The sequence below is a fragment of the Dermatophagoides pteronyssinus genome, unplaced genomic scaffold, assembly GCF_027571235.1.
Source record: "Dermatophagoides pteronyssinus isolate colony J.1.1.1.1 unplaced genomic scaffold, Derpt_VIB-CSIC_2022.12 sq0009, whole genome shotgun sequence".
Taxonomy (NCBI): domain Eukaryota; kingdom Metazoa; phylum Arthropoda; class Arachnida; order Sarcoptiformes; family Pyroglyphidae; genus Dermatophagoides; species Dermatophagoides pteronyssinus.
In genome coordinates this window covers 799,007-823,495 of record NW_027461533.1, presented here as the reverse complement: position 1 = coordinate 823,495, position 24,489 = coordinate 799,007, and the positions used below count along the sequence as shown (strand labels likewise).

At 26.5% G+C, this 24,489-nt stretch overlaps 9 protein-coding genes across 10 annotated transcripts; 5 read left to right on the top strand and 4 right to left on the bottom strand.

Annotated features, from left to right (window-relative positions):
• Positions 1-456: 456 nt before the first annotated feature.
• Positions 457-2,895, top strand: LOC113795838 (organic cation transporter protein-like). The gene is made up of 5 exons (XM_027346063.2): positions 457-857; positions 927-1,322; positions 1,411-1,734; positions 1,810-2,428; positions 2,496-2,895. The coding sequence occupies exons 1-5, from the start codon at positions 667-669 to the stop codon at positions 2,616-2,618; spliced, it is 1,653 nt and encodes a 550-aa protein (XP_027201864.1). The 5' UTR covers positions 457-666; the 3' UTR covers positions 2,619-2,895.
• Blos1 (biogenesis of lysosome-related organelles complex 1 subunit 1) lies at positions 2,755-3,623 on the top strand. The gene is made up of 3 exons (XM_027346065.2): positions 2,755-2,895; positions 2,969-3,041; positions 3,101-3,623. The coding sequence occupies exons 1-3, from the start codon at positions 2,835-2,837 to the stop codon at positions 3,357-3,359; spliced, it is 393 nt and encodes a 130-aa protein (XP_027201866.1). The 5' UTR covers positions 2,755-2,834; the 3' UTR covers positions 3,360-3,623.
• Positions 3,367-8,048, bottom strand: LOC113793794 (fatty acid-binding protein-like). Of its 2 annotated transcripts, XM_075821262.1 has the most exons (4): positions 8,032-8,048; positions 7,753-7,966; positions 4,522-4,803; positions 3,371-4,303 (listed from the first exon to the last, which is right to left on the bottom strand). In XM_075821262.1, the coding sequence occupies exons 3-4, from the start codon at positions 4,574-4,576 to the stop codon at positions 3,723-3,725; spliced, it is 636 nt and encodes a 211-aa protein (XP_075677377.1). In that variant the 5' UTR covers positions 4,577-4,803; positions 7,753-7,966; positions 8,032-8,048; the 3' UTR covers positions 3,371-3,722. The 2 variants fall into 2 exon arrangements, with proteins under 2 accessions (XP_075677376.1, XP_075677377.1); XM_075821261.1 differs by lacking the exon at positions 8,032-8,048 and having other exon boundaries at positions 3,367-4,303; positions 7,753-8,013.
• Positions 8,049-11,027: 2,979 nt separating this feature from the next.
• LOC113795871 (uncharacterized) lies at positions 11,028-12,627 on the top strand. The gene is made up of 4 exons (XM_027346101.2): positions 11,028-11,334; positions 11,415-11,616; positions 11,697-11,845; positions 11,920-12,627. The coding sequence occupies exons 1-4, from the start codon at positions 11,322-11,324 to the stop codon at positions 12,339-12,341; spliced, it is 786 nt and encodes a 261-aa protein (XP_027201902.2). The 5' UTR covers positions 11,028-11,321; the 3' UTR covers positions 12,342-12,627.
• A 69-nt stretch (positions 12,628-12,696) lies between these two features.
• On the bottom strand, positions 12,697-13,763 carry LOC113795870 (RNA-binding protein MEX3B-like). Its single transcript, XM_027346100.2, has 2 exons — positions 13,074-13,763; positions 12,697-13,006 (listed from the first exon to the last, which is right to left on the bottom strand). The coding sequence occupies exons 1-2, from the start codon at positions 13,672-13,674 to the stop codon at positions 12,741-12,743; spliced, it is 867 nt and encodes a 288-aa protein (XP_027201901.1). The 5' UTR covers positions 13,675-13,763; the 3' UTR covers positions 12,697-12,740.
• A 112-nt stretch (positions 13,764-13,875) lies between these two features.
• Positions 13,876-17,540, bottom strand: LOC113795874 (exostosin-3-like). The gene is made up of 8 exons (XM_027346103.2): positions 17,070-17,540; positions 16,708-17,004; positions 15,809-16,648; positions 15,018-15,739; positions 14,723-14,946; positions 14,520-14,664; positions 14,299-14,450; positions 13,876-14,235 (listed from the first exon to the last, which is right to left on the bottom strand). Exons 1-8 carry the CDS (start codon positions 17,302-17,304, stop codon positions 14,046-14,048), a joined length of 2,805 nt encoding a protein of 934 aa, XP_027201904.2. The 5' UTR covers positions 17,305-17,540; the 3' UTR covers positions 13,876-14,045.
• A 90-nt stretch (positions 17,541-17,630) lies between these two features.
• On the bottom strand, positions 17,631-20,992 carry LOC113795924 (long-chain-fatty-acid--CoA ligase 4-like). Its single transcript, XM_027346163.2, has 4 exons — positions 20,757-20,992; positions 19,345-20,364; positions 18,854-19,276; positions 17,631-18,791 (listed from the first exon to the last, which is right to left on the bottom strand). Exons 2-4 carry the CDS (start codon positions 20,282-20,284, stop codon positions 17,875-17,877), a joined length of 2,280 nt encoding a protein of 759 aa, XP_027201964.2. The 5' UTR covers positions 20,285-20,364; positions 20,757-20,992; the 3' UTR covers positions 17,631-17,874.
• Positions 20,993-21,245: 253 nt separating this feature from the next.
• RpL29 (ribosomal protein L29) lies at positions 21,246-21,882 on the top strand. The gene is made up of 3 exons (XM_075821263.1): positions 21,246-21,426; positions 21,489-21,553; positions 21,618-21,882. The coding sequence occupies exons 1-3, from the start codon at positions 21,390-21,392 to the stop codon at positions 21,720-21,722; spliced, it is 207 nt and encodes a 68-aa protein (XP_075677378.1). The 5' UTR covers positions 21,246-21,389; the 3' UTR covers positions 21,723-21,882.
• Positions 21,883-22,197: 315 nt separating this feature from the next.
• Positions 22,198-24,443, top strand: LOC113795925 (uncharacterized). The gene is made up of 7 exons (XM_027346164.2): positions 22,198-22,986; positions 23,072-23,235; positions 23,304-23,490; positions 23,560-23,672; positions 23,749-23,814; positions 23,897-23,932; positions 24,059-24,443. Exons 1-7 carry the CDS (start codon positions 22,747-22,749, stop codon positions 24,249-24,251), a joined length of 999 nt encoding a protein of 332 aa, XP_027201965.2. The 5' UTR covers positions 22,198-22,746; the 3' UTR covers positions 24,252-24,443.
• Positions 24,444-24,489: the final 46 nt, after the last annotated feature.

The window sequence follows — 24,489 nt, the reverse complement described above, 5'->3', positions numbered from 1 at the left end:
TTTTATTTGAAATGTTTTCTTTCTTTATTTGAATTCTTTTCTTTAAAACAAAACGAAAAATCTGGAAAAACCAGTTAAAAAAAAAAAAAATAAAATTGAATAATACAAAAAATAAAATTATAATTTAAAATCATAATCCGAATACGAACAAAACAATTATTATCATCGAAAACATTACTGCAGTAATACAGAAAATTCAAAAATCAGAAAAAGGAATGATATTGGATGCTGATGGGGAAAAAAATTTGACCTTGAGAAGAAAAAATGATCATCAATTTTCGTTATGAGATATTTTTTTTTTTTTTTTTGGTTAGAAATAAATGAAAAGGATGTAAAGTACAAGATTATATATAGCAAAAAAAAAAATCTAACTGTGAATTCAAAATCATGATGATAATGGATATTGGATGATATTTTATGGATGCTATTCGACCAAAAAAAAACTTGACCTTGAAAAGAATTTTCTTAGCTGAATTAGCACACAAAACAAAATTATTATTATTATATATTGAAAGCAATAAGAAGAAGAAAAATATTTTGTTTTTTTTTCATTCACTTTGATTGAATTCAAAAGGAATTTTTTGCATTCATTCCAGTCAGTCAGTCAGTTAACTGAACAGCAATCTTATTTAACAACCCAAACAACCATACCAAATATTGACAATTATGGAATCAATATCAATGAATAGACCAACTGAAAATGTTGATAAACAAAAAAATATTGATAATATTCTTGCATCACTTGGTAATATTGGATATTATCAGATAAAAACCTATCTACTTTGTTTATTTCTAATGTTTTGTTCTGGTATAATAGCACCTGCACGAGTATTTGAACTAATAATACCTGAACATAGGTAAGTTTGGGTTATTATGGTTTGTTTGCTGGTTGAAAATACGATTTTCTTTTCATTTCTTTTTGAAAGATGTTTAATACCAATCTGTGAAAATTATGATGATATCGAACAACAACCACCAAATTCAAATTATGAATTATTTCATCATTCATTTTTAAAATTTACATTACCAAAAGTTGAAAATTCTTATGATCGTTGTCATTCATATGAACCGATAAAAAAATTCAACAATAATCAATCAAATACAACAACAACAACAAATGAAGAATGTTCAAGTAAAACATTTGAACTTCGTTCAACAATTGAACCATGTAAAAAATTTATATTTAATCATCAATATTTTCAATCAACAATTATTACTGAATTTCAATTATATTGTCAACAAGATAATATTCAATTAATACGTGCTTGTTATTTTTTTGGTACTATTATTGGATTGATTTTGAATATCATTTTAGCCGATAAGTAATGTTAATTTTGTTAATATATGGTCAATTACATTACTTACCAATTATACTTTTTTTTTTCTTTTTTTTTTTGCATATATTAATAGATATGGTCGACAAATAATGATACGAATTTTTTGTCCATTAACAGTGTTAATATTTATATTGAATATTTTCGTTACAAATATCTATTCATATGGATTTTGTTTATTTTTCAAAGGAATTTGTTCGATTACATTGTTTCAAATATCATATACATTAATTATTGAATGTTTAGGTGGTAAATGGAGATTTTATCTAACAAATTTTTCCTTTGCAATATTTATATTGGGAAATATTTATACTGGTCTTTGTGCATGGTGGTTACGTGAATGGAAATTGATTGAAATTTCGGGTATTATTCCCGTTTTATTTCTATTACCATATCCATTGTATGTTTTGTGTTGTTTTGTTTTTTTGAATTAATAACCAATGAAGAATTCTTCTTTTTTTATCATCAATTTTAGCATATTACCCGAATCATTACGTTGGGAATTTGCTGTTGGTAAACATACAAAAGCCATAGATAATATTGATAAAGCTGTCAGAATGAATGGCAATAAAATTGATAATGAAACAATTGAATCATTTTTGGAACAAACTAAAAGAATGACCAAATCAAAAATATCGATTGGAAAATTATTTACAAACAAATCAATACGATTGTTTTTGATAATATTTCTATTTATTCGTTTTATAAATGCCATTGGTACACATGGAATTTCATCATTTTTATCATCATCATTGAATGAAGATAATATATACATTTTGACATTAACAATGATGATCATTGAATTATCTGGTGTAATTTTATCAACATTGATTGGTGGATTTTCTCGAAAATTTATACTAATGATTATGATGATTATGGCCGGATGTTTTTGTATTGTTTGTTCATTTATTGAATTGAATGATTGGAAAATTATTTTTGTCATTATTTGTCGAATATGTTTAGTTGGATCAGTTACATTGGCCATTGTTTATTCGGCAGAATTATTTCCCACTATACTTCGTATTAGTGGTGTTTCATTTTGTGCATTAATATCAAAAATTGGTTCAATGGCTGCAACACATCTAATTGAATTGGTTTGTTTGTTTGTTTGAAAATTGTGTAATTAAACAAAAAAAAATAATAATAATTCTTTTATTATAGCATTCATCAGAAAATCCATTACCTTTCATATTCGTTGGTATCCTGACAATTATTGCCGGTTTATTAATCTTCATTTTACCCGAAACAAAAAATCGAAATTTACCCGATTTATTGGAAAATTGAAAAAAAAAATTTATAAATCATTTTATACAATGAAAGTTATTGTTGTTGGTTATCATTTTTGCTGATGATATACTAGCATCATATTAACCAATATATTTTGCTTTGCCAATGTTTTTTGTTTTTGTTTTTAATTCTTTTTTTTCCCAATCTAAATTCAATTTTAAAATAAATTTTGTCAAAATTAATTTCTTGCAAAAATTTTATTTTTGAAACAAAATGTTATCATCAATGCTTAAAGAACATCAACTCAAACAAATTTCGAAACGTGAAGAAATCGGTATCTGTATTTTTCTTTTTTCGAATTTAATTTTAAAACTTTAAATTTTTTCTTTGTTATTGTCAATAAACAGAGCAAAAACGTAATGCCGCCATTGCAAGCTCAATAAAATTTACATCACAAATGGTTCATCATTTGAATGAAGGGTAAATTGATTTTATTTTTGAAAATTTTCTCTCATTTCGTTTGTTTTTTTCACTTTTAGCGTTTCACAAACATATCTAAATCAAAGAAAATTAGATAATGAATCTAAACAACTTTATCAAAATATTGAACATTTATCTAGACAAACAAATCAATGGTTAATATTAATGAATAATTTTAATGATTCATTAAAACAATTGGGTGATGTTGAAAATTGGTCAAAATGTATTGAAATTGATATGCGTGAAATATCATCAATACTTGAATATGTTTCATCCAATTCGAATAAAACGCCGCCAACACAGCCAAAAACAAATTAAGAAAAAATTACTTTTTTTCAAATAAAAATGTTTATTCCCGTTTCTGGATTATAATTCAAATATTTATAATAATAATTTGTGAAAAATAAAAATCATGTAAATGCGTGTTGTGTAAACGTGTGTGGTGTTTGTTTGTGTAAATAAGGTGCCAATCAATGGCACTGAGAGAAAGAATTTGGATTTAAAAAAAAACTTGATCATTTTGTCTTTTTTTTCATTCATTCATTCATTTGGATGTTTGACAAAATATATTTTGTTTTGTTTTTTTGTTTGTTGTTTAAACAAATAAATAATATATAAATGGAGAGTGGAGTGTTAAAACGATGATAAATATATATCAATGTTGATCATCATCATAATAATTTAGGCAACTTTTTTATAAATTCTTATGGATGCAACATCATTAACAATCGATGTAACTTTAATTTGTTCGGGTGAAAATTCACGTATAATATGAACATCAGGACCATCACCTTCTTGTTTCTGTATCCATTTATTACCTTTAATCTGAATGGTTGATTTAACTGTTTGACCATCCAAACGATCTTCATCAAATGGTACAGAATCTTTAAATGTTATAGCTGAATTACCAAATGTTGATACAGTTTTTAATGTATATGAATCACCATCTTTTGTTATATAATAACGTGATGATGCTGCTGTTGCAGCTAAACGTGTAAAATAACCAATACCCAATTCGGTTAAAAATTCATCAAAATTATCGCTACTAACTAATTCATATTCTCCAACAAAATTATAATCTTTTACCGGTTCGGATGGATTTTTATTATTACCAATTGGTTCACTTGATGATACTGTTAATGTATCATTAATAACATTTTCTTCCAATAAATTTGATAATTCGGCACTTGATAATTTTGGTTTTGGACAATTTGATTTATCATCTTTAAATATTAGTACAAGAACTGCACACAATAATAAAACTGTGAAAAAAAGAAAACGAAAATTACAAAAAAAAATGTTAAATTTAGTTCATCATCAATCAGTATGTAAAGGGAAAAATGCAAGAAATTTGAAACAAATAGATTGGTAACATATCGATCACGGATCAAATTGATTGAAAATCGATCCGATACAACAAAAAAAGTTTCAAATTTCAAATTTTTTTTTCACCTTGACACAATGATAAATATGTACTTACAAGTAACAACACCATATAGAATAAATGAAAATGTTTTGAGCTTTGATGAGGCCATATTTTGTTAATTATGATGATTATTGATTTGATTTGATTGAAAGAAGATGATTTTTCGAATGTTAAATGATGAACACACGAAAACAAACAAACGTTTTTTATTTTGAGTTGAGATTGGATTAATGAACTGTGTTTGATTCAAATTAAAAGTGGATGGTGATAAATAGATGAAATGGTGATTTACAGGAGAAAAAAATTTAAAGAATTTCAGCTTATATTAAATATAATCTAAATATTGAAAAATGAAACGAGAAAACAAAAAATGACACAGATTATTATTATGAATTATTTTCAGGCTTCTTTCAACAGGAAATATGATAATCCAAAAATAGAAGAAGTTATGAACAAAACAATGAAACAAAATTTCAAAAAACCAAAAACAATCGCACGCACACAGACAAACAACGTGTTTCAAATAATCAAAAATGTTAATGACAAACAACATAACATTGGTTAGAAAACAAAGCAGAAAACATTATTTCCTTTCCTTTCTTTTGTTTTGTTTATTCGATGGCTTTGAAAAACGATTTGACAATCGACTGAAACAAAAACTTGAAAAACAAAATTTTTTTTAATAATATCTAGGCTGAATTACAATGAAAATAAAATCAATCAATCGATTATTGATCGATCAATTCACAATTCAGCAAAAATAATGATGATGATGTTCAATTACAAAGATAAAAAAACAATTTATATTTGGGTTTTTGAAAAGGGGATATGGGGTTTATGAAAAACAACAACAACACTGATTGATTGATTGATTGACAACCATGAAAAAAAAAGGAAATTTGATTTGAAATTGTAATTAGCTAATGATGATGATGATGATGATGAAATGTGATTTGAGAAATGAAATGTCTTTATGTGATGATTAAATGACTGAAAGTCATCATCATCATCATCATAAACAACATCTAATCTAATCTCTAATCAATCGACAAATATCGATCGATTGATCGATTTTTTTTTCGTTTTGTTTGATTCGAAAAGAACCGAAAAAACAACAAAAATCTTTCAAATGTACTGAAATGATGATGATACACAGACATTTTTTTTGGTAAATAAGATAATCATTTTCTTTCTTTTCTTAAGGAATTTTTCGGGTTTTTTCACTTGACAATTCAATTTGATAATCAAATTGAAACAATATCAATATTGCATTATCTCAGCTGCTATTACATTTTTTTTTTGAATTTTGATGCCGGTTTTAACAAGTTTTTTTCATTGCTTTTCATCGTTTTGTTTTTTGTTGCTGTGCGAAATACAAGATGTGTTTGTGTGTGTGTGTGAGGAAGATAAAATTAATCTTGATTTTTTTTGGAAAAATGAAAAGAGAAATTTCTCAATTTTTTTTACTTGTTTTAACCGCTGACCTCCTCTCATCATTTATTTATTTTTAACCTTGAAACAAATTTTCTTTCGTTCGTTTGACTCCGAAAACAGATTACAGCTGTATTTGGAATCAAAAAATGACTAGATTTTTTTTTGTCTGTGATTCGATAAAATTGATGCTATTCAATCGAATGCAAAAAAGTTTGTCTGTGTTTAGCTTCAATGATAAAAATAGCAGAAAGAAATTGTCATTTTTTGGGACAACAAAATTAGAAAAATATCGATTTTTTTTTTCGTTATTGATTAACCCAGATAAAAGAAACTCACTTACGTTTGAAAACAAAAGAATTCTTTTCAGAAATGAAAACCAGGTGAATAAACAGAAAACAAATTAACTTTTTTTATTTTCATCAAATGACAATGTGTAATGATGATGACATTCAATCACGAAATGACGAATAATAAGTGAATGAATGATGACAAGGTAGAAAAAAAATATGAAAAAAAATTCAGCAGGAAAACAAATAAACAAAATCATTCATTCTTGATTAAAATGAATGAATGAATGAATGAAACAAACAAAAAAAAGGGAAAATTCCCAAAAAAATTTTCTTTGTTTAACGGAATTCAAGGCTTTTTTTCTGTTTGTTTTGTTTTGTTTCCACCACAACCAGTCGAAAAGAAAACAGAAAAAAAGTTAACAAAATAATTAATCAAAAATTAATCTATTTCTCCTAATGATAATTTGCTGATCTTGTAATGGAAAAAAAAAGGAAAATGAAGGGAAAAAAAATTGAAAATTCATCAAGTATTATTTGTACCCGGCTTTTCTGTGTTGTTTTGCGAATGATGTTATCAGAAGATATTTATTTTACGCATGTTAAACACGGAAAAAAAAATTCTGAACATTCGTCTGATTTAGGCTTCTAATTTTCTTGTTGTGGGATATTCTGGGATTGATATGATTCTAAAAATAATGATAATCTAAGAATACAATGGAAAAATAGAGAAAAACTAGATCAAATTCTTGTCAGCTGATGATGATTGTGATTGTGATTGCGAAGGTGGAAAGTTTTCTATTTTTATTCATTAAAAAAGAGATTCGAAGAAACAAAATATCAAGGCAAAAAATATGGAAGAAATAAATTCAAATTCAGATTGCCTCATCATTCATTCATTAATCATATGATTTTTATAAATAAAAATAAAATTTACGAAATACAAACGCAAATGACGAACGAACATTTCCGGTTATAGATTGATTTTTTTTTTACAAAATTTTCCGGTCAATTTTATAATTTTTAATAATTATTAATCATAATAATAACCGGATATAAATTTAACACGCAGGCACACACGCACACAGACAAACATTTCCTTTTTTTTTTCTTCTTTCTGTATTGTTATATTTACAAAATCTCCTAACAAAAAAAAATGATAATAAGGATGTAGCTAGCCCCCATAGTTGGACAAGTTTATTTTCTATTCATTTTCAAAATACCGGGATAAATGTAAAACAAGAACAGAAATTATTAAGAAATTTTTTTTAAAAAAAAACTTTTGATATTAAGGTCATCGTATCATACATAACACGTACACACCATACACAACAACAAAAAAGTGAAACTAATATTAATTCGTTAATAAGTCAATGTCATTCAATTGTGAAACACTTATATTTGGAATTGAAAACAAAAAACAAATGTGAAAAAAAATCAGATAAGAAAAAAATGTTTTTGTTTGTTTTTCTCACAAAAAAAAAAAAAACGAAAAAACAAAACAAAAATCAACGACAAAAAATAGGTAAATTTCAAAATTTTACAATCAAAAATCAATAAATACCATTCAATAATCCATTCAATTGATATTTCTTCAAGAAAAATTCTTGTTGATGGAAAAAAAATCAAATTTTTCGGACACACACACAACAGACAAATAAATGAAATGAAGAAAATAGTAAAATGTGGATCAATAATCGATCGATCGGAATGATGATGATGGTGTTCAAGTGGTGGCAGTAGTCAATTGTATACTGAGCAACAATGGCAAAAATAGACTAAAAAAAAAAAGAAATTTCTTCAGTTTAAAAAAAAAAATGAAATGAAATGAAATTTTTCATACTGCTGCTGCTGCTATTTATTTTTTCAACTTTTTTTTACCAAATATAAAACGCATGTGTGTGTGTGTGTTATATATCAACAACAACAACAAAAAAATCAAAATGGTGGGTGTCATATTGTTATCTCCAGAAGAAAAAAAAAATCGTCTGAATAACATTGAGTTTGCATATTGGTTGATTTTCATTGGTTTGGTTTGCTGGTGAATGGGGAGAAATGCGAGAGAGAGAGAGAGAAGCTGATTAAATTCAAAAAAAAAAAATTTATAAACAACGTGTATATATCAAACACACCAATGTGTCATTCAAAGTGTTAAGATCAAAACAAAAAAACAACTTGAAAACGTAATCAATTTACGGTTTTACCCTTAATTTTGTTAATTTCTTAATAAAACGAATTGGATTTCCTTCTTGTTTTCAAAGGGAATTTTTTTTTCTTTCCCCCCAATGAAAGCTTTTTGTTTGGTAATATAAGATTTCAATGAATGAATGAATGGGTGCAATAACAGGATTTAGGTTGTTTTTTTTGGTTGCAAAAAAAAGGATGATGATTTTTGATTTTTTGATTTTTCAAATAAAAAAAAAGTTAATTAAAGTTTTCATTTTTTTTATTCAAATGAAAATTCAATCAGTTTTTTTAACGATTAAAAATGGAAAGAGAGATCGATAAGTGATTGGTTGTTTAGGTAGAAAAAATCGGAAAATTTTCCTTGTAATATTTTTTTTAAACGTCAAAAAATGGATGTACGTTAAAATGAATCTTACCTTGTTTTATTCATCATCGTCATCATAATCGTCACCAAAAACCAATCAAACAAGTGATGAATGTAATTTTTTTTTCGAAAAACAAAACAAACAGAATTTCAAATAAATCACCTAACCATTTTGGAGAAAATGTAAATAATTTTTTACAGGTAAATATTGGCACAATCAATCGAGAAAAAGAAGTGAAGAAAGAAAAAAACTTTTTCCTGTTAATGACGATGATGATGCTTGAAAATTATCAAACGAATGAAATGAAAAAAGCGATGAATGTCAATGACGAATGAATTTTTTGTTTTGTCTTGATTGAATTGATGAAAACAACAACAACAACAACAATTAAAATCAATAATGTATTTTTGGATAGTGATGATGTAGACAACAACAACAACAACAAATCTTTTCAACAACAACAACAACAACAAAATTTACGAATATCTAATTAGGTTTATCAATAATAATTTTTCTGTGTGTGGAGGTCAAGGTTTTTGTTTGTTTTGTATCATCTGATGATGGCTTGTTTTTTATGTTTTTCATGTTTTTTGTTTCAAAGAAAAAAAATCAACAGATTCACTTGTTGATTATGGCGATGTTAATGTGTTTGGAAACAAAAAATAATCGATTTTATTTTTGGGAAAAATGGACAAAAAATTGACAAAATTGAACTAAAAAAAAATCAGATACTGTTGCTGTTTTATTGCACGAAGAAAAATGTTTTCCAATTTAACACGCACAAAACACGTGTTTGCTGTTTGGACGATAACAGAAAACAGAAAAAAAATTGGAACATTTTTTTTCTTCTTTCTAAATTTGAAATTTGAAATTTTTCTTTCTTTACTTCAAATCTGATATTATTAGGGCTGAAACGTTTTTGTTTCAAAAGAAAACAAAAAAAAAAAAAAATTATTTATTTATGTAATTGAAATAAACAAACAAACAGATATAAAAAAAACTGATTGAATTCAAGGTTGTTTTGTGTTCTCCCTTCCCTCACAATAAAATGATGATGATGATGATATTGGTGAAGTGAAAGAAAGCAAACAGAAAAATCTAAATTTGAATCCAAAACAAACAAACAAAATGGACTAGCTAAAAACACATAGAAATTTGTTTTTGACACAGTATCTCTTTTTTCGTCGTTTCGTTATGAAAATCTTTTTTTCTATGTTAAAGTTATTTTCGGGTGTTTAAAATAATCGATAGAGAACGAAACAAACAGAGAGAAAAAATCAATAATAATTCAATGATTCAAGATGTTTGTTTTGTTTTTTTGGAACAAACGCGTAAAATAAATTAAATTTTTCAATTCATTCAATTCATGTTATAATAATAATAATCATCATCAGTTTCGCTCTAATGATTAACAAAACACATTAGATAATAATAAGGATAATAATATGATTTAGGTTTCCAAAAACAACAAATCACAAATTACAAACACGTGCAACAACACACTATTATTATCAATTTTTTTTTGCCAAGCCATTATATAAATTGATTTTTAAATTATTCAACGAAAATAAAAGCAAATCCATTATGTAATGATTACCACAAATTATTATGATTGCCTAGATAAGTAATCGATCAAACAGAAAAAAAATGAAGAAAAATTTGAATTTTGACATTTTTTTTTAACTTTGTTTGTGGATATTTTTTGCTAAAATTCAAGGTGAATTTCAAGATTTTTTTGCATTTGACATTTTGTCTTGTCAATCTTGATGATTGATGATTACCCCTTTTGGCATCTTCTTTATTTTAAATGATGATCATCCTTTTTTTCTCTCTCTCTATTACAACTACAAGGTTAATCCAAACAACAACAACATTTATCAATAATAAATGTTAATTATTATTGATGATTATTGATGGTCAGATATTTTTGTTTGTTCAACAAAGAAAATTAAAATCATCAAAACAATTGACGTGATAAGGATAATTATTTAGCCATGGTAACCAGAATGAATGAATAATGAAAAAGTAAGAAGAATCAGAAGAAAAAAATATTCAAAAATACACAGAAAAACAAACACACATCACAAATGTCTGTTTATTAATCCAATGTGTGATATTTGTTGTTGCTGTCCGATGCAATTATATTGATGTTTTTTATTCGTTTGTCTCTATGTGTGTTTATGATGATCAAGGTTTTATGGTTCAACAGGTTTTTTTTTCATTTCATTTCGTTTTGTTTGTTAGCAAAATTTGCATTAGCGAATTTTTGTTAAAAAAAGTAAAAAAAAAACACGCGAATCACGTTGAAACAGACAGAGTCACAGACACATCAAGAAAGGAATCTTATCTTCTTCTTCTTCTTCCTTTTTTTCTATATAAAAATCATCATTACCAATCTTATCCATCATTGAATTTTTGAAAAAGAAAAAAAACTTGTTCAAGTTTTTTTTTCTTCGTCGTTCGTGTTGATATTGTATGCAGGTAAATTCTTCATCATTTTGGATTGTGTGAATCGACAAGAAACGACATCAAAAACAATTTGAAAATTTTTTTAAACGAACAACTTTTTGGATCTTAAAAAATGAATTTTCGAGGTTTGTATTTTCAAGATATTTACAAGTTTTTTCTTCGATTTACATTTCTTCATGATAATCTTATTTTGAAATAAAAATAGGTATCATATTTTTATTGATAATCGGTTCGATATTAATCTCACAAATCGATGCACAAAGAAAAAAAGGTTCAAGAAAAGGCAAAAAAGATCCATGTCATTTAAAAGAGATTGATGTTTGTATTGGTAAAGTACAAGCATTAGGTAAAAGAAAAGAACCAAGTGCATTGATTGCATCCAATGATGGATTGAATACTATTTGCAAGTAAATATAATTTTTTTATTTTGGTTTAATAATTTTTTCTGTAAAATTTTTGTAAAAATAAAATCATTTTCATTTTTCAGAGCCATTAAAGAAGATTTAACAAAATGTGTTAAAAATTTTATTAAAAAATGTGGTACACCATTACATAAAGAAGTATCTGATTTGATTGTTGATCAAATTGATAATTCTATATCAAGATTTTGTGATCCAAATAATCCACAACGTCAAAGTAAGTTGTTAAAAAAAATAGACAAAACAGAACAAAGCTAAATAATGACAAAATTTTTTTTTTTTTTCGTACAGAATTCTTAAAAGAATCACCATGTATACATAAAAAAGTATTCAGCACACAGATCTATAAACAAACATGTAATAATAATTTTTTGGCTACTGTCGATAAAATTGATGCTGAAGAACATTTAGAAGCTGATCGTACACATACAACAATTTGTTGTGGTTATAATAAATGGGATGAATGTTCAAAAAAATTAATTACAAAAGAATGTGGTAATGATGCTGTTGATGTTTATGGTGATTTTGTTGGTGAAGCATTCGGTACATTAACTAAAATGATTTGTCCAGCAAAATTTTTTGCATCAAAAAAAAATAATTGTAAAGATGTTCTACCAAAAGATGATGTTATTGCAAAAGGAAAACTTGGTGATAATGCATTAACTAAATATGTAGTATCATTGTTTTCATTTTTATTCATTTTTGATGAATAAGGATTTCGTTTTCGTTTTGTTTTTCTTGCTGACCTTTTTCTTTTTTTGAATTACCTTTTTCATTTACCTGTGCGCACACACACACAGATTTCTCGTTTCTTATTTAGCTAACTGAGATAACAACAATGATGATGCTTAGAGAATCTTTTTTTTGCTTTCTTTGTATTTTGCTGCTGCTGCTGCTGCTATGCTTTAAGATCAAATTTGTAACGTTCATTTGTAAATATCATTGATTAATTAAAATTTTGGCTGATAAAAATAAAAATTTTTTTAAAAAATTTCAAAATTTTAATTTAAAAAAATTAAGTTAATAAATATTTTTACAAAAAAAAAAAAAAAAATAGTCAAAAAACTAAATAAATAAATAAATAATGGATCGACAAAACATACAGATGATGTTCATTCATCAAAATAAATATCATTTGAATCGATTTTTTTCGAAAAATTAATACCAGTTTTTGTACAAAGACAATCATAAATAGAATGTATAACCATATTACAATGTACACGTGAACCATATAATTGAAAATAATTACACAAATCAAATTTTGGTGTTTCAATATAAATATTATATGTTGATTGTAAATCTTTTACAAACCAACCATTACGACCAACAACAAGGCCAATATATTTATCCGGTATAAACAAGCGAATAGATGCTGCATCTATGAAAATTAAAACATTTTTTGATTGAAAGATTTTTTGAAAATTTTTTTCGGAATAAACACTTACCATTTGAATCAATTTTTTGCATTATTTTTACATTTCTTGCCTGTTTTATTTCGGCAAAATGATTATCGGCACGAATTATTTCCTGTTTTACGGCCATTACTTTATCTTTTGGTCCACGAATAATGAATACTGGTTCTTCATTTGCAGCCGGTGTATGTATATAGGTACCATATTTAGCACGTAAATGTTTAATTTTACAACCATTTTTGCCAACAATTTGTGCAACATGACCAGAATTGGCAACCGATACTGTTTCACAATAGATTTTTTGTCGTCTATCCGATGTTGTTGGTGCTGTTGATGTTGATGTGGATGTAGATGGATGCCGTCCATCACCATCGTAACGATTAGAGTTTGAACATAATGATTGTGTATCGGAATTTAATTCAGTCAATGGTGGTGATGATGATAATGCTGATTCAGTTGTTGTTGGTGTTGTTGTACGACCAAAACTATTTATTTCAAAATTATTAAAATCATCATTATTATATTGATAATGATGATAATTTGATGAAAATAATGATAATGATGATGTTGTTAATTCCGATGTTATCGATAATGTATCGGATGCATTATCTGCCCAAATATTTCGAAAATCCATTAGTTTTGTCGATAATTCAATCAATCAATCAATAAATAAGAAAAACGAAGATGACGAAGATGATGATGATAAGTAAGTGAAATAAACAAATGAAAAAAAACATTGATTTATATATACCCAAAAAAATCATCACAAAAGTCCAGTCATCATCATCATCATTATCTGTTTGACAATGAATTTGTTTTAATATTCAAAGTTAAATTCAATGATTAATTCAATTTTTTTTAATCTAATATTTTTTACACATAGATTGTTGACCAAGAGACAAAACAAGACAGTAACAAAAAAGAAAAGAAAAGAAGAAAAAATGCAAATATATTTACACAAAAACAATATTATAAAATGAAATAATCACTTGAAATGAAAGATCATCAAATATATTTAAAACATTTTTGTTTATCATGTGAAACACGTGTTTTGAATAAAACAGAATCGGCACGAAATTGTGTATAAAGTAATGGCATATAACCATATATTGAAACAAAATAATTAATACATTTATGACGTTTTAGAAAATGTTCAGATTGATTTTCGGATAATCCAGTTTGGCAAGCTGGACATCTATATTTTTTGAAAATTTAGAAAACATTATAAAATTTAACAAAACAATAATAATAAAATTACCTAAATGTCCATTTAGATGTTACTTTGATTGGTGGTTTACGTGTTACATGTGATACAAGAAAATTCATAGCAATATCTTCACAATTCATAAATTCATCCACTTTATCTCTAATCAATGATGACATTGAATATGAATAAAGATATGAATAATACTGTAAATAAATAAATGTATTTGTTAGTAAAGTTTTTTTCTCATCAAACATAGATTATTTCATAATTACTTTATGAAAAAATGCAGCTCCGGTTAAAATCATTGAATATTCACATGTATAGCTTGAATTATAATACCATGATTTTTCATTTGTTTCATATGAATGAAAACGTGCAGGAAAACCAACGATACGATCTCTAGCTTCACGCCAAACTCTATTGAAACAAAGTAAATAAATTTAATAAGGAAAAAGGTAAATTTAAACAAATCTACCTGAAAGCAAATATAATTTCATCATGTCGTAAATTGGTATCATCATCAATAGAAAGAATGGCTTCAGTTTTGATTTCATCGAATGGAATAAAACGATTATTCAATGAATTACGTTCACTTTTAATGACAACAATATCGACACCAATATCAGGCCATATTATATCAATAGATGGTGGTTGCGGACTATTCCAAACAATCACAACCTTATTTAGATATGGTAAATTCTGTGTGTAATAAACATTATTAAAAAAAATCGAATGTTTCAAATCTGAATAAAATTGTTTATGATACTAACTTTTAAATGTGAAAGAATTAGTAATAAAACATTTTCACGTTCATAAGTCAATATGACAATTGTAAATTGTTCTCTAATATGATTTCCTCCCAATGATTCGGAAAATTCTTTACCCGAGCCACCAAGCCCAGCACCGATTGGTCGAAATCCATATGAAGAACCAATAAATTTTGATTCAGAAGGTAAAACCGGATCAAATGGCAGTGAAGGAAATGTATGGAATGGTGTAAGACTAATATCATTCCAAATGGAATATAAATTATTCATAGTTATCGAATAATTACGATGATAACTGATTGATGCAAACGGTGGTTCAATTGGTCCAAGAAATTCATCACCATCTGATGATGGATCATTATCATAAATTAATGAATTAGTCAATAATGAATCACTTGAATTAAATTGGATATCATATTTTGGTTGATTGTAATAATAAATCGAACGATAACTAGGTGGTGATGATGGAGGTATTTGCAAACGATATGTTCCGAAATAGGCAAAAAATGTTGCAATAAATTTATCTAAATTGGCAAAATAAGTTTGATAAAAATGTAATCCATATCGTCGTAGTTCAATAATATCAGCATCCGTATAGGTTTTTAATAGGACATATAATTCGGTTATACGAGCAATAGGTAAACGAATTGTAGCTTTTCGCCAATCGATAACATCTTCAAAAGGTAGTGATATTATATCATTCGAAATGATTATAGGAATCGAACCTAATCAAATTAAAACAAAAAAAGATAATTAAAATCAATAGATCTTTCAACTTTAAAATACAAACAAACCTGTAGATAGAGCATTAAATAAACGTTGATAAAAATCATGATGAAATGAATTATTATTGATAATAATAATTGGTATCAATGTAAATGTAGATTCAAGTAAAATGATTGTTTGATTATCACAAAGTTTTTTTGTTTTTTCATCACAATCAAAATCAAATAGAAATTCATTATGATTCACAACACTATGTTTGGTCAATAGATTCAACATTGTATTTTTGATGATTAATTGAAGATTGTCGTCATATGCAGTATTATTATTATTATGGTCAGAATTTTCATGACGCAAACGGCCAAGGAATGTGAGGAAATATTTTCGTTTAGCAGGTGATAATTTTGGTGAGAAATTTTTCACATTCAAATTCACATTAAATGAATGAATAATCTGTACATTTGGTATGACTAAATCAAATGAATGACGAAGACTAGAAAAAGATTTTGAAAATTGATTTTGAACAATAATTGCTTTTTTTACATTCAATTCGATTGAATTTAGATCAATTTTTGGATTCATATTAAAGATAATATGATTACGGCCATCACCGGCCCAATATGGAAGTGCAGCCAGATAATTTTGAAATGAAATTCGATCATTCCAATATGGAAAATGTTCCGAAATGATTAATAGATAGATGCATGCTATTCTTGGATCATTTGTTACATGAATATTTGAACGAAATTTATCATAAATGATTTGATCAAATGATGAACGAACATGATGATGATCATCATCATGATTATAAATGAATACAAAAAATGATGAAAATAATGAACAACGTGAATAATCAAAGCAATTGTGCATTTGACATTCATTATGATTCAAATGAGAGATGGTAGCTTTTTCTGTAAAATAAATTAAAAAATCATTGAAAAAAAAGAAAACAGTTCATTGATTGTCATACCATTTTCAATGAAATTTTTTGCCTGAGCTTGTTTGGGCAATAAATTTAATGGCGGTTCAATCATTGATCCGACTAAAACTTTGGCTTCTTTTTGAGCAACAACAGCTTGTTTAATATGAAGTTGAAGTCGTTCCAATTCATTTGATTTTTTACCAATCGTTGATTTTAATTTTTCCAATTCATTATTATGTACAGTTAATTCTTGTATGATCGATGTACGATTACGTTCTAAGCTTCGTAATTCTTTCAAAACAGATGAACGTATACGTAATAATTCACGGACACGAACATTAAGATCTTTTGTACAAGAAGACATAATGTAATACAACTGATAATTACAACAGGTAAACACAAAAACTTACCATTAATTTTATCCAAATTTTTAAAAGAATTATCATTAATTAATAAATCATATTTTAGCTCATCATTATTATTATTGATATTATTATTATTATGAATAATTGATGATGGATCAATTGTTGTACTATTCAATGATATTAGATAAAATGTACTGAAATTAAATGCTAATAAACACATTATAAATAAAAAAACTAGAAAAAATAATCGTCGTATTGTTAAACATTGTTGACAATTCATTTTTGATTTTGTTTTTTTTTCTCCCGACAACAACAACAACAACAACAACAACAAAAACACGAATTTCCAATTCAAGACATTGATTAAAACCGATAAGAAAGTATAAATAATAAATAAAATTTAAATAAAATGAAGAGAATAATAAATTATAAATAAAAACATTGAGGTAAAAGGTCAATATATTGACAATATATTCTGTCAAATCGAATCTCAAACAACATCATCATCATCATCATCATATTATTCTGCAGAACATGTTCGATTCTGTTCACACCGTTCATAAAGGACGAATCATTTTTCAAATTTTTAAAAATTTTTAAAAATAATTTTTCAACGAATATAATTGATTCATTTATTCAATTATAAAATATAACAATTTGAGGGGAATTTTTTTTGCACAATAAAATTTGATTTGTAAATGGAAATAAAATTCAATGAGATTTGGACCAATCAAAATGAGAAGAACAAAACAATCACTTTTTTTCAATTTGTTTTTTTTTTTGATTATTTTAAAATTGCAGTGGAATAAATTTTATATTAGGAATAATATCCATTTTGTTGTGTGAGGATTTATATTTCGGTGGAATTACCATATGAATCATCGAATAAATCATTAATGACTGAAAAATATCTTGATTTAATTGAACAACGTTTAAGTTTCATAGCTGCTGTAAGCATTTCATTATCGGATGTCCATTCATCCGATACTATTTGAATTTTTGTTGGTATTTCCATTTTTTTCAATCCATTTTCAATACCAGTTTCACGAACAGATTTCAATAGAATATCAGATAAACGATGATTCATTGATCGTAGAGCTTCATTTGGAATACGATGTATTTTTGCTAAATGACCCATTTTTTCTGCATTCGGTACAACTAATGCAACAAGATAATTAGCTAATGCATTACCAAATACACATATATGATCAATGTAGCCACAATTTTTTAATGTTGTTTCAATTTTACCCAATGATACATATTCACCATTAGCCATTTTGACCAGATCTTTTTTACGATCAACAATTTTGAATGTACCATCAGGAAAAACTTCAGCTATATCACCACTACGTATCCAATTGATTCCTAATTTTTTATCCTTAACAATTAATTCATTAGTTGCTTCAGGATTATTAAGATAACCAAGACAATTAGCTTTACTGCCAACTAAAAGTTCACCACGTGGATGAGGTAGATCACTAGTACGATAACCGCCATCATTCCAATCATCAAGTTTAGCATAAACATTCAACATTGGTGGACCACTTCGACCATATGAAAGATCATCATTGTCCATAGCAAAACATGCACCACATGTTTCAGTCATACCATAACCTTGAACTAATTTTGTATCTAATGCTGCTTTAATCAATGATTGTAAATTTGTTGATAATGGTGCACCACCAACAATTATCTTATCCAAACGTCCACCAAATTGTTCACGAATTTTTTTACAAAATATTTTATTTATTAGTGGAGTTTTATAACCTAATATTATCAAAAGTAAAAGAAAATTAAAAATTTTCTTAAAACCAAATTTTTAAAAATACCTTTTTCTGTCCAATCAATTTTATATTTCATTAAATAATTAAATAATTGAACATGAAATGATGAACGTGATTCTAATTTATTATAAATTTGTTTCTGTATTCGTTGTAATACTAATGGTACGGATATCATAAATGTTGGACGAAGTAAAACTAAATCAGATTTAGTATTTGTAGCAAGACCGGGTGATGATTCGGTTAATGTAAATGGACTGGCAAACCCGATTGGTATGCCAAGTGCAAATATTAAAAATTCACATGTTGATTCAAAAATATGTGCTTGTGGTAAATATGCAACATAAATATTTTTTTGTCCATTACAAATATATTCCGATAATGATGGTAACATTTGATGACAAACTTGTATCATTTGATTTGATGTTAATTGTACACCTTTTGGTATACCAGTACTGCCTGATGTAAAAACTATTTTAAAAAAACAAACAAAAACATGATTATTAATCAATCAATCAATCAAATTAATTATAATTTACCGATAAAAGCAACTTGATTTTTATCTAATGGTTTGCAAATCATTTCATCATTATCATCATTCGATGATTGGAGACCTCCCGATTCAATTTCATTTAATGATACAAATTGTGCCTGATTAATTGGTTGAATAAAATGTTGTTCTTTTTCAATAATTTCCATTGAAACATTTTCAGCACGACGTTCAATATAGATAATTTTTTTTACATTCAAATTATATGTTTGTATAACTGAACGAATTTTCGGTATTAAATCCCATGATGTAAAAATATATTTGGAATTTGTTTCTTTAATTGCATGTGCAATACCTGATTCACCAAGTGTTGCAAAAACATTTACTTGTACAAAACCGGCACGTGCTATTGCAAATTCCATCATTAAATATTCGGCACATGTTTCACATAGAATTGCTATTGGTTCATTATGTTTAATACCGGCACGTAATAATCCTTTTGCAATCATATTTTTACGTTCAAATAATTGTTCATATGTTAACCAATCATAATCAGATAATTCACGTTTTTTAATAATTTTTCCATCCGATTTTAATGGTGTTACACCATCCGTATCATAAACAATATATTCACGTATTACACGACGATAACCAACAGCACGATCTTTTAATGATAAATATTCACCAATTTTATTACACATTTCATCAATTGTTTCAACAATATCAATAACACTACCACAATAATCTTTTCGATCTAATACACTAAACCATATTGATTTTGGATCATTTGGATTTAATTGTTTTGCACGAATTTTTTTTGATTTTTTCAATATATCATTTGGTTTTTGTAAAAAATAATAAATCGGTATTGTTAGATAGGTATAAATTGTAACCACAATACGTAATAGAATTAGTAAAACATTCTGAAACAAATGATCCATTGTTGTTGCTTTAATCATAAAAGTATCGGATAAAAATTCAGTAATCATTTTTGATGTTTGATTTTCGATGATCGAATCAGGATAGGTGACACAAGTTGATCAATTTATATATGAATGTTGTTTTATCTCTAACAATGAAAATAAAAAAAAATTAAAATGTGACAAAAAAGTATGGTGATGTTATTTAAACAAGAAAAACGAATTTGATAAATGTTAAAAGCAAAGAAATCAATAATAGTGTGAAAGAGAGAAATATAAAAAAAAATCTGTTAATGTCATTATAAGTAAATAGTTGATTGATTAATGCAAATTTTTAATTTAATTTTCCGCGAAATTTATTATATTTTCTTTTTGTCCATAAACAAAATGACTGACAGAAAAAATTCTTAAGAAAATCTGAATTGATGAATACTGAAATTATCTAAATTAATTGGAAGGAAAACAACAAATGAAAAATGAATCTAATTACGTAAATGTGAATTGAAATTTCAAAAAAAAAAAACAAAAACAAAATACCAACCATAATTGGAATATGATAAACATTTTTTTTTAAATGAAAATTATCAAAACATTCAAACATTTAAATAGAAACAAGGAAAAAAAACTAAATCAAAAAAATTTTTTTTTTTGTTCAATATGATGTTGCCTGATTTTGATGATGATATGATATGAGATGGTTGCTTAATGATGATGATGATGATAATAGTGGTAGTCGTTGACGACGAATGGAATGATTTTTTTTTCTGTTTTGGTAAAAAACAGAAATGGAATGAATCTACCTGAAGATCAAGCAAGTATCAATAAAGAACTAGCTAACTAATAAAATTATTTTCCAGAGCAATAAAGTTTTACATTATAATGTGAATTGGAAAAGTTTCCAAGAATTTCTCACCTCTCTCTTTCTCTCGCTTTCATATTTTGATGCCGAAACTTTCAAACTCTCATTGAATGCAGTGTATACACAGACAAAGATTCATTCATAGAAAACGTATTCACTGTGTGTGTGTGTGTGTGTTGTGAGTGTTCATATTTCCCATTTCCCGTTTTGTTTGGCAACGTGTGTCTGTGTGTTTGTTTGTGTTTTCAACATTTTCATTTTGTTTTGTCAATTTTTTGTTTTGTATTTCGGAATTTAAAAAAAGAAAAAAAAACAATGGCCAAATCAAAGAATCATACTAATCATAATCAAAGTAAGTATATTGCTGTTTTTTTGGAAATCTTTTTTAAAAAAAAATCATTCATTTTGTTACAGATCGTAAAGATCATCGAAACGGTATTCATCGACCGAAAAAAATGCGCAAACAATCAATGAAAGGAGTAAGTATATTGTTTTTCTATTCGTCAATTTTTTCATACAAATTATTGAATTTAACAAAAACAGGTTGATCAAAAATTATTACGTAACATGCGTTTTTCACGTAAACATAATAAAAGTCGCCAAGAATTATTACAATTAGAAGCTCAATTACGTCAAGCTAAAAAATAGATTGATGGATGGCTGGATGATTGATTGTTTTTTCACCTTTAAAAAACAATGACTAAAGAATTTTTCATTTGTATTTTTTTATTATTATAATAATGGTATAATCAATTTTATTTTGATCCTAAATTATAAATTAAATAAATACAAATACAAATGAATTGAACTTGTTAAGTTGTTATTTATCTGGCAATGCAATCTATGTTAATTGCCAAAAATTCCAATGAATCAATTTCATGGGAAAAAAGATCTTTACATGATGATAATATCATTGGTTTTTTTGTTGTTGTTGTTGAAATTGGCGAAGAATCAATCAATCAATCAAAAAAAAAGTTTTATCGATTTTTTCATCATTTGATCGGCAAATAATTTTGGTGATCAAGATGTAAACGCATGTTTTCTTTTTTTTGGCAACAAACATCAATCCTATTTGACATGTGCGTAAAATGTAAAAGATGATGATGATGATGACGTAATAGACGCGAATCATGATCACGCCATTTGATCATGATTCGACGCATCGATTATCGCGCCATCGAAAATATTCATCCATTTTTTACGGTTTGGTTTTTTTTTCGGTTTTGACTGGGCAGTATAAAAATCGTTCATTTTTCCCATTGACTTATATATTTTTTGTTTCCATTGTCTGTGTGTCATTGACAAAGAAAAAAAAGCCGGTGATTGCCTACACATTTAGAAAAACTTTTGCTTTGCTGCTTGTTTGCTGTTTCTGTGTGTGGTGTGGATTTATTGCGCGCGCGAGAAATTATCATTTACTAAAACACACACACACACACCGCCAATACCATTACATAAATCGATCGTATGATCGTTGAAACCAGGAAAATAGAAAAATAAAATAAAACCAGTAGCAACGACAACGACAAACAAAATCATATCATCATTTTTTTGATATTGAAATTCATTTGAAATAATCTGCAGATTGATAGGATTGAAGCAATCATTGTAAGCATCATCGTGTTACATATCATCATCTTAGCTTTCAGCATAAATTATCATCATTTGAAGGATGGCATTCATAGTATTATCATTATTGTTGGTCATTCAATCATCATCATCATTGACCATTCAAGCCCATAAATTGCCATCATCATCATTAGCTTTAAAATCTATTTATAAACCTGCTGCTGTATATAATGAATCATTTGCATCAACATATCAATTAAAAGATGGTGAAATTATTACTAAATTACATTGGAATAATTATTCAGCCATTGAAACTCGTTATCTTCATATTGATTTAATACAGGTAAATATTTTTTCAGATTAAATTATGTTGAGACAACCAATGATGATTGTTGTTTTTGTTTTCTTTTTTTCGATGATCAAATTAGCTAACACGCAATGAACATGAAATTATTCAATTCTGGTTAACCGATGGTCAATTAATTGATTGTGAATATACAAATGATAGTAAAACTATAGAAAAATTTCATGAACAATTTAATAAAATTAATCCAAATATTCGTAAAGATTCAAAATCATTTCAAATGATTGAGTAAGTTGATACAAAATTGATGATTCGCAACTATTCATGGTCATTGTTATTGTTTTTTGTTTCTATAGAAAATATAATAATTTAACTAAAATAACATCATTACCCGAACATTTAAAACGATTAATCGATTATGAACGTTATGAACATGAATGTCAACAATTACATCAAAAAATTCGACAACATTATCAAAAATCAAAAATTAATAACAATAATGTAAATGATGATAAAAATTTGTCACGATCACGAAGACGAACGGTTAGTAATAATTCATATTATACCATTGATTGATTTTGGTAAAATTTTATGATCATCATCATCAAATAGAGAACAAAACGAGATTCACTTTTATTTCCCGGTACAAAATGGTGTGGTAAAGGTTCGAATGGTAAAGTTTTTGAAGATCTTGGTGATTATTCATTTGCTGATCGATGTTGTCGGTATGTTTGAAACCAAAAATGAAAACAAAAATCATCATTTTCTAATGATACTTTTATCTATCTGCTGTGATTACAGTGATCATGATCGATGTAAATATTCAATTGGTCCATTCGAAAATCAATATCATCTATTCAATTACAGGTAATCCTAATCAATAATCGATAAATTGAATCAATAATATTTTTTTTTTTTTTGATTATGTTATCCAAAATCCAAACAACAGATTTCATTATGTTTCACATTGTTCATGTGATGAAAGGTAAGTGAAAAACCCTATGAAATGTCTGTAATGGACATTTCATGTAAAATTCGAATCCTGTATTTGACATATCAATTTGGTTTTGTTTTTACCCCTGTGATCCATTACTCACAAATAAATTAATAGATTTCGATCATGTTTAAAAGTGGCCAATTCAGGAGCAGCAAATCTAGTTGGTAAAATTTATTTTAATGTTGTCAAAACCAAATGTTTTATGTTCAAAATGGATGATATGTGTACTGATCGTACATGGTGGGGTAATTGTATTGAAACAAAAAGAAGAAAACGTGCCGTATTTCGTGAACCAATGGAATATTGAAATTTGAGAATATAGCTATAGCTTTAGATAACTAACCAATTGAAAAACAAAAACAACCACCGAAAATTCTCTCTCTCTATATATATCTGCGCTGTCGAAAACATTTGCATAGTTATAATGATGATTTATATTATTTGTCAATAATTTGATTTTATCTGTTGTTATTAAATAAATGATTGGCTTTTTATTTTATTTACAAAAACAAAAAAAAAAATTATAGAAATTTTCCTTTTTTAAA

Excerpts from the sequence above, each read along its gene's own strand:
- LOC113795925 (XM_027346164.2), top strand. The coding sequence starts at position 22,747 with ATGGCATTCATAGTATTATCATTATTGTTGGTCATTCAATCATCATCA. Across the intron at positions 23,491-23,559 it reads CACGATCACGAAGACGAACG|AGAACAAAACGAGATTCACT; the intron begins GTTAGTAATAAT and ends ATCATCAAATAG. Across the intron at positions 23,815-23,896 it reads TATCATCTATTCAATTACAG|ATTTCATTATGTTTCACATT; the intron begins GTAATCCTAATC and ends TCCAAACAACAG.
- LOC113793794 (XM_075821262.1), bottom strand. The coding sequence starts at position 4,576 with ATGGCCTCATCAAAGCTCAAAACATTTTCATTTATTCTATATGGTGTT. Across the intron at positions 4,304-4,521 it reads TCTATATGGTGTTGTTACTT|TTTTATTATTGTGTGCAGTT; the intron begins GTAAGTACATAT and ends TTTTTTTCACAG.
- RpL29 (XM_075821263.1), top strand. The coding sequence starts at position 21,390 with ATGGCCAAATCAAAGAATCATACTAATCATAATCAAA. Across the intron at positions 21,427-21,488 it reads TCATACTAATCATAATCAAA|ATCGTAAAGATCATCGAAAC; the intron begins GTAAGTATATTG and ends ATTTTGTTACAG. Across the intron at positions 21,554-21,617 it reads GCAAACAATCAATGAAAGGA|GTTGATCAAAAATTATTACG; the intron begins GTAAGTATATTG and ends TAACAAAAACAG.
- LOC113795838 (XM_027346063.2), top strand. The coding sequence starts at position 667 with ATGGAATCAATATCAATGAATAGACCAACTGAAAATGTTGATAAACAA. Across the intron at positions 858-926 it reads CTAATAATACCTGAACATAG|ATGTTTAATACCAATCTGTG; the intron begins GTAAGTTTGGGT and ends TCTTTTTGAAAG. Across the intron at positions 2,429-2,495 it reads CAACACATCTAATTGAATTG|CATTCATCAGAAAATCCATT; the intron begins GTTTGTTTGTTT and ends CTTTTATTATAG.
- Blos1 (XM_027346065.2), top strand. The coding sequence starts at position 2,835 with ATGTTATCATCAATGCTTAAAGAACATCAACTCAAACAAATTTCGAAA. Across the intron at positions 2,896-2,968 it reads TTCGAAACGTGAAGAAATCG|AGCAAAAACGTAATGCCGCC; the intron begins GTATCTGTATTT and ends GTCAATAAACAG. Across the intron at positions 3,042-3,100 it reads GTTCATCATTTGAATGAAGG|CGTTTCACAAACATATCTAA; the intron begins GTAAATTGATTT and ends TTTCACTTTTAG.
- LOC113795874 (XM_027346103.2), bottom strand. The coding sequence starts at position 17,304 with ATGAATTGTCAACAATGTTTAACAATACGACGATTATTTTTTCTAGTT. Across the intron at positions 15,740-15,808 it reads ATTTAATGCTCTATCTACAG|GTTCGATTCCTATAATCATT; the intron begins GTTTGTTTGTAT and ends TAATTTGATTAG. Across the intron at positions 14,947-15,017 it reads TAATTCTTTCACATTTAAAA|AATTTACCATATCTAAATAA; the intron begins GTTAGTATCATA and ends TATTACACACAG.
- LOC113795924 (XM_027346163.2), bottom strand. The coding sequence starts at position 20,284 with ATGATTACTGAATTTTTATCCGATACTTTTATGATTAAAGCAACAACA. Across the intron at positions 19,277-19,344 it reads AAATCAAGTTGCTTTTATCG|TTTTTACATCAGGCAGTACT; the intron begins GTAAATTATAAT and ends TTTTTAAAATAG. Across the intron at positions 18,792-18,853 it reads AATTGATTGGACAGAAAAAG|GTTATAAAACTCCACTAATA; the intron begins GTATTTTTAAAA and ends TGATAATATTAG.
- LOC113795871 (XM_027346101.2), top strand. Across the intron at positions 11,617-11,696 it reads GGATTGAATACTATTTGCAA|AGCCATTAAAGAAGATTTAA; the intron begins GTAAATATAATT and ends TTCATTTTTCAG. Across the intron at positions 11,846-11,919 it reads AAATAATCCACAACGTCAAA|AATTCTTAAAAGAATCACCA; the intron begins GTAAGTTGTTAA and ends TTTTTCGTACAG.
- LOC113795870 (XM_027346100.2), bottom strand. The coding sequence starts at position 13,674 with ATGGATTTTCGAAATATTTGGGCAGATAATGCATCCGATACATTATCG. Across the intron at positions 13,007-13,073 it reads GCAAAAAATTGATTCAAATG|ATGCAGCATCTATTCGCTTG; the intron begins GTAAGTGTTTAT and ends TAATTTTCATAG.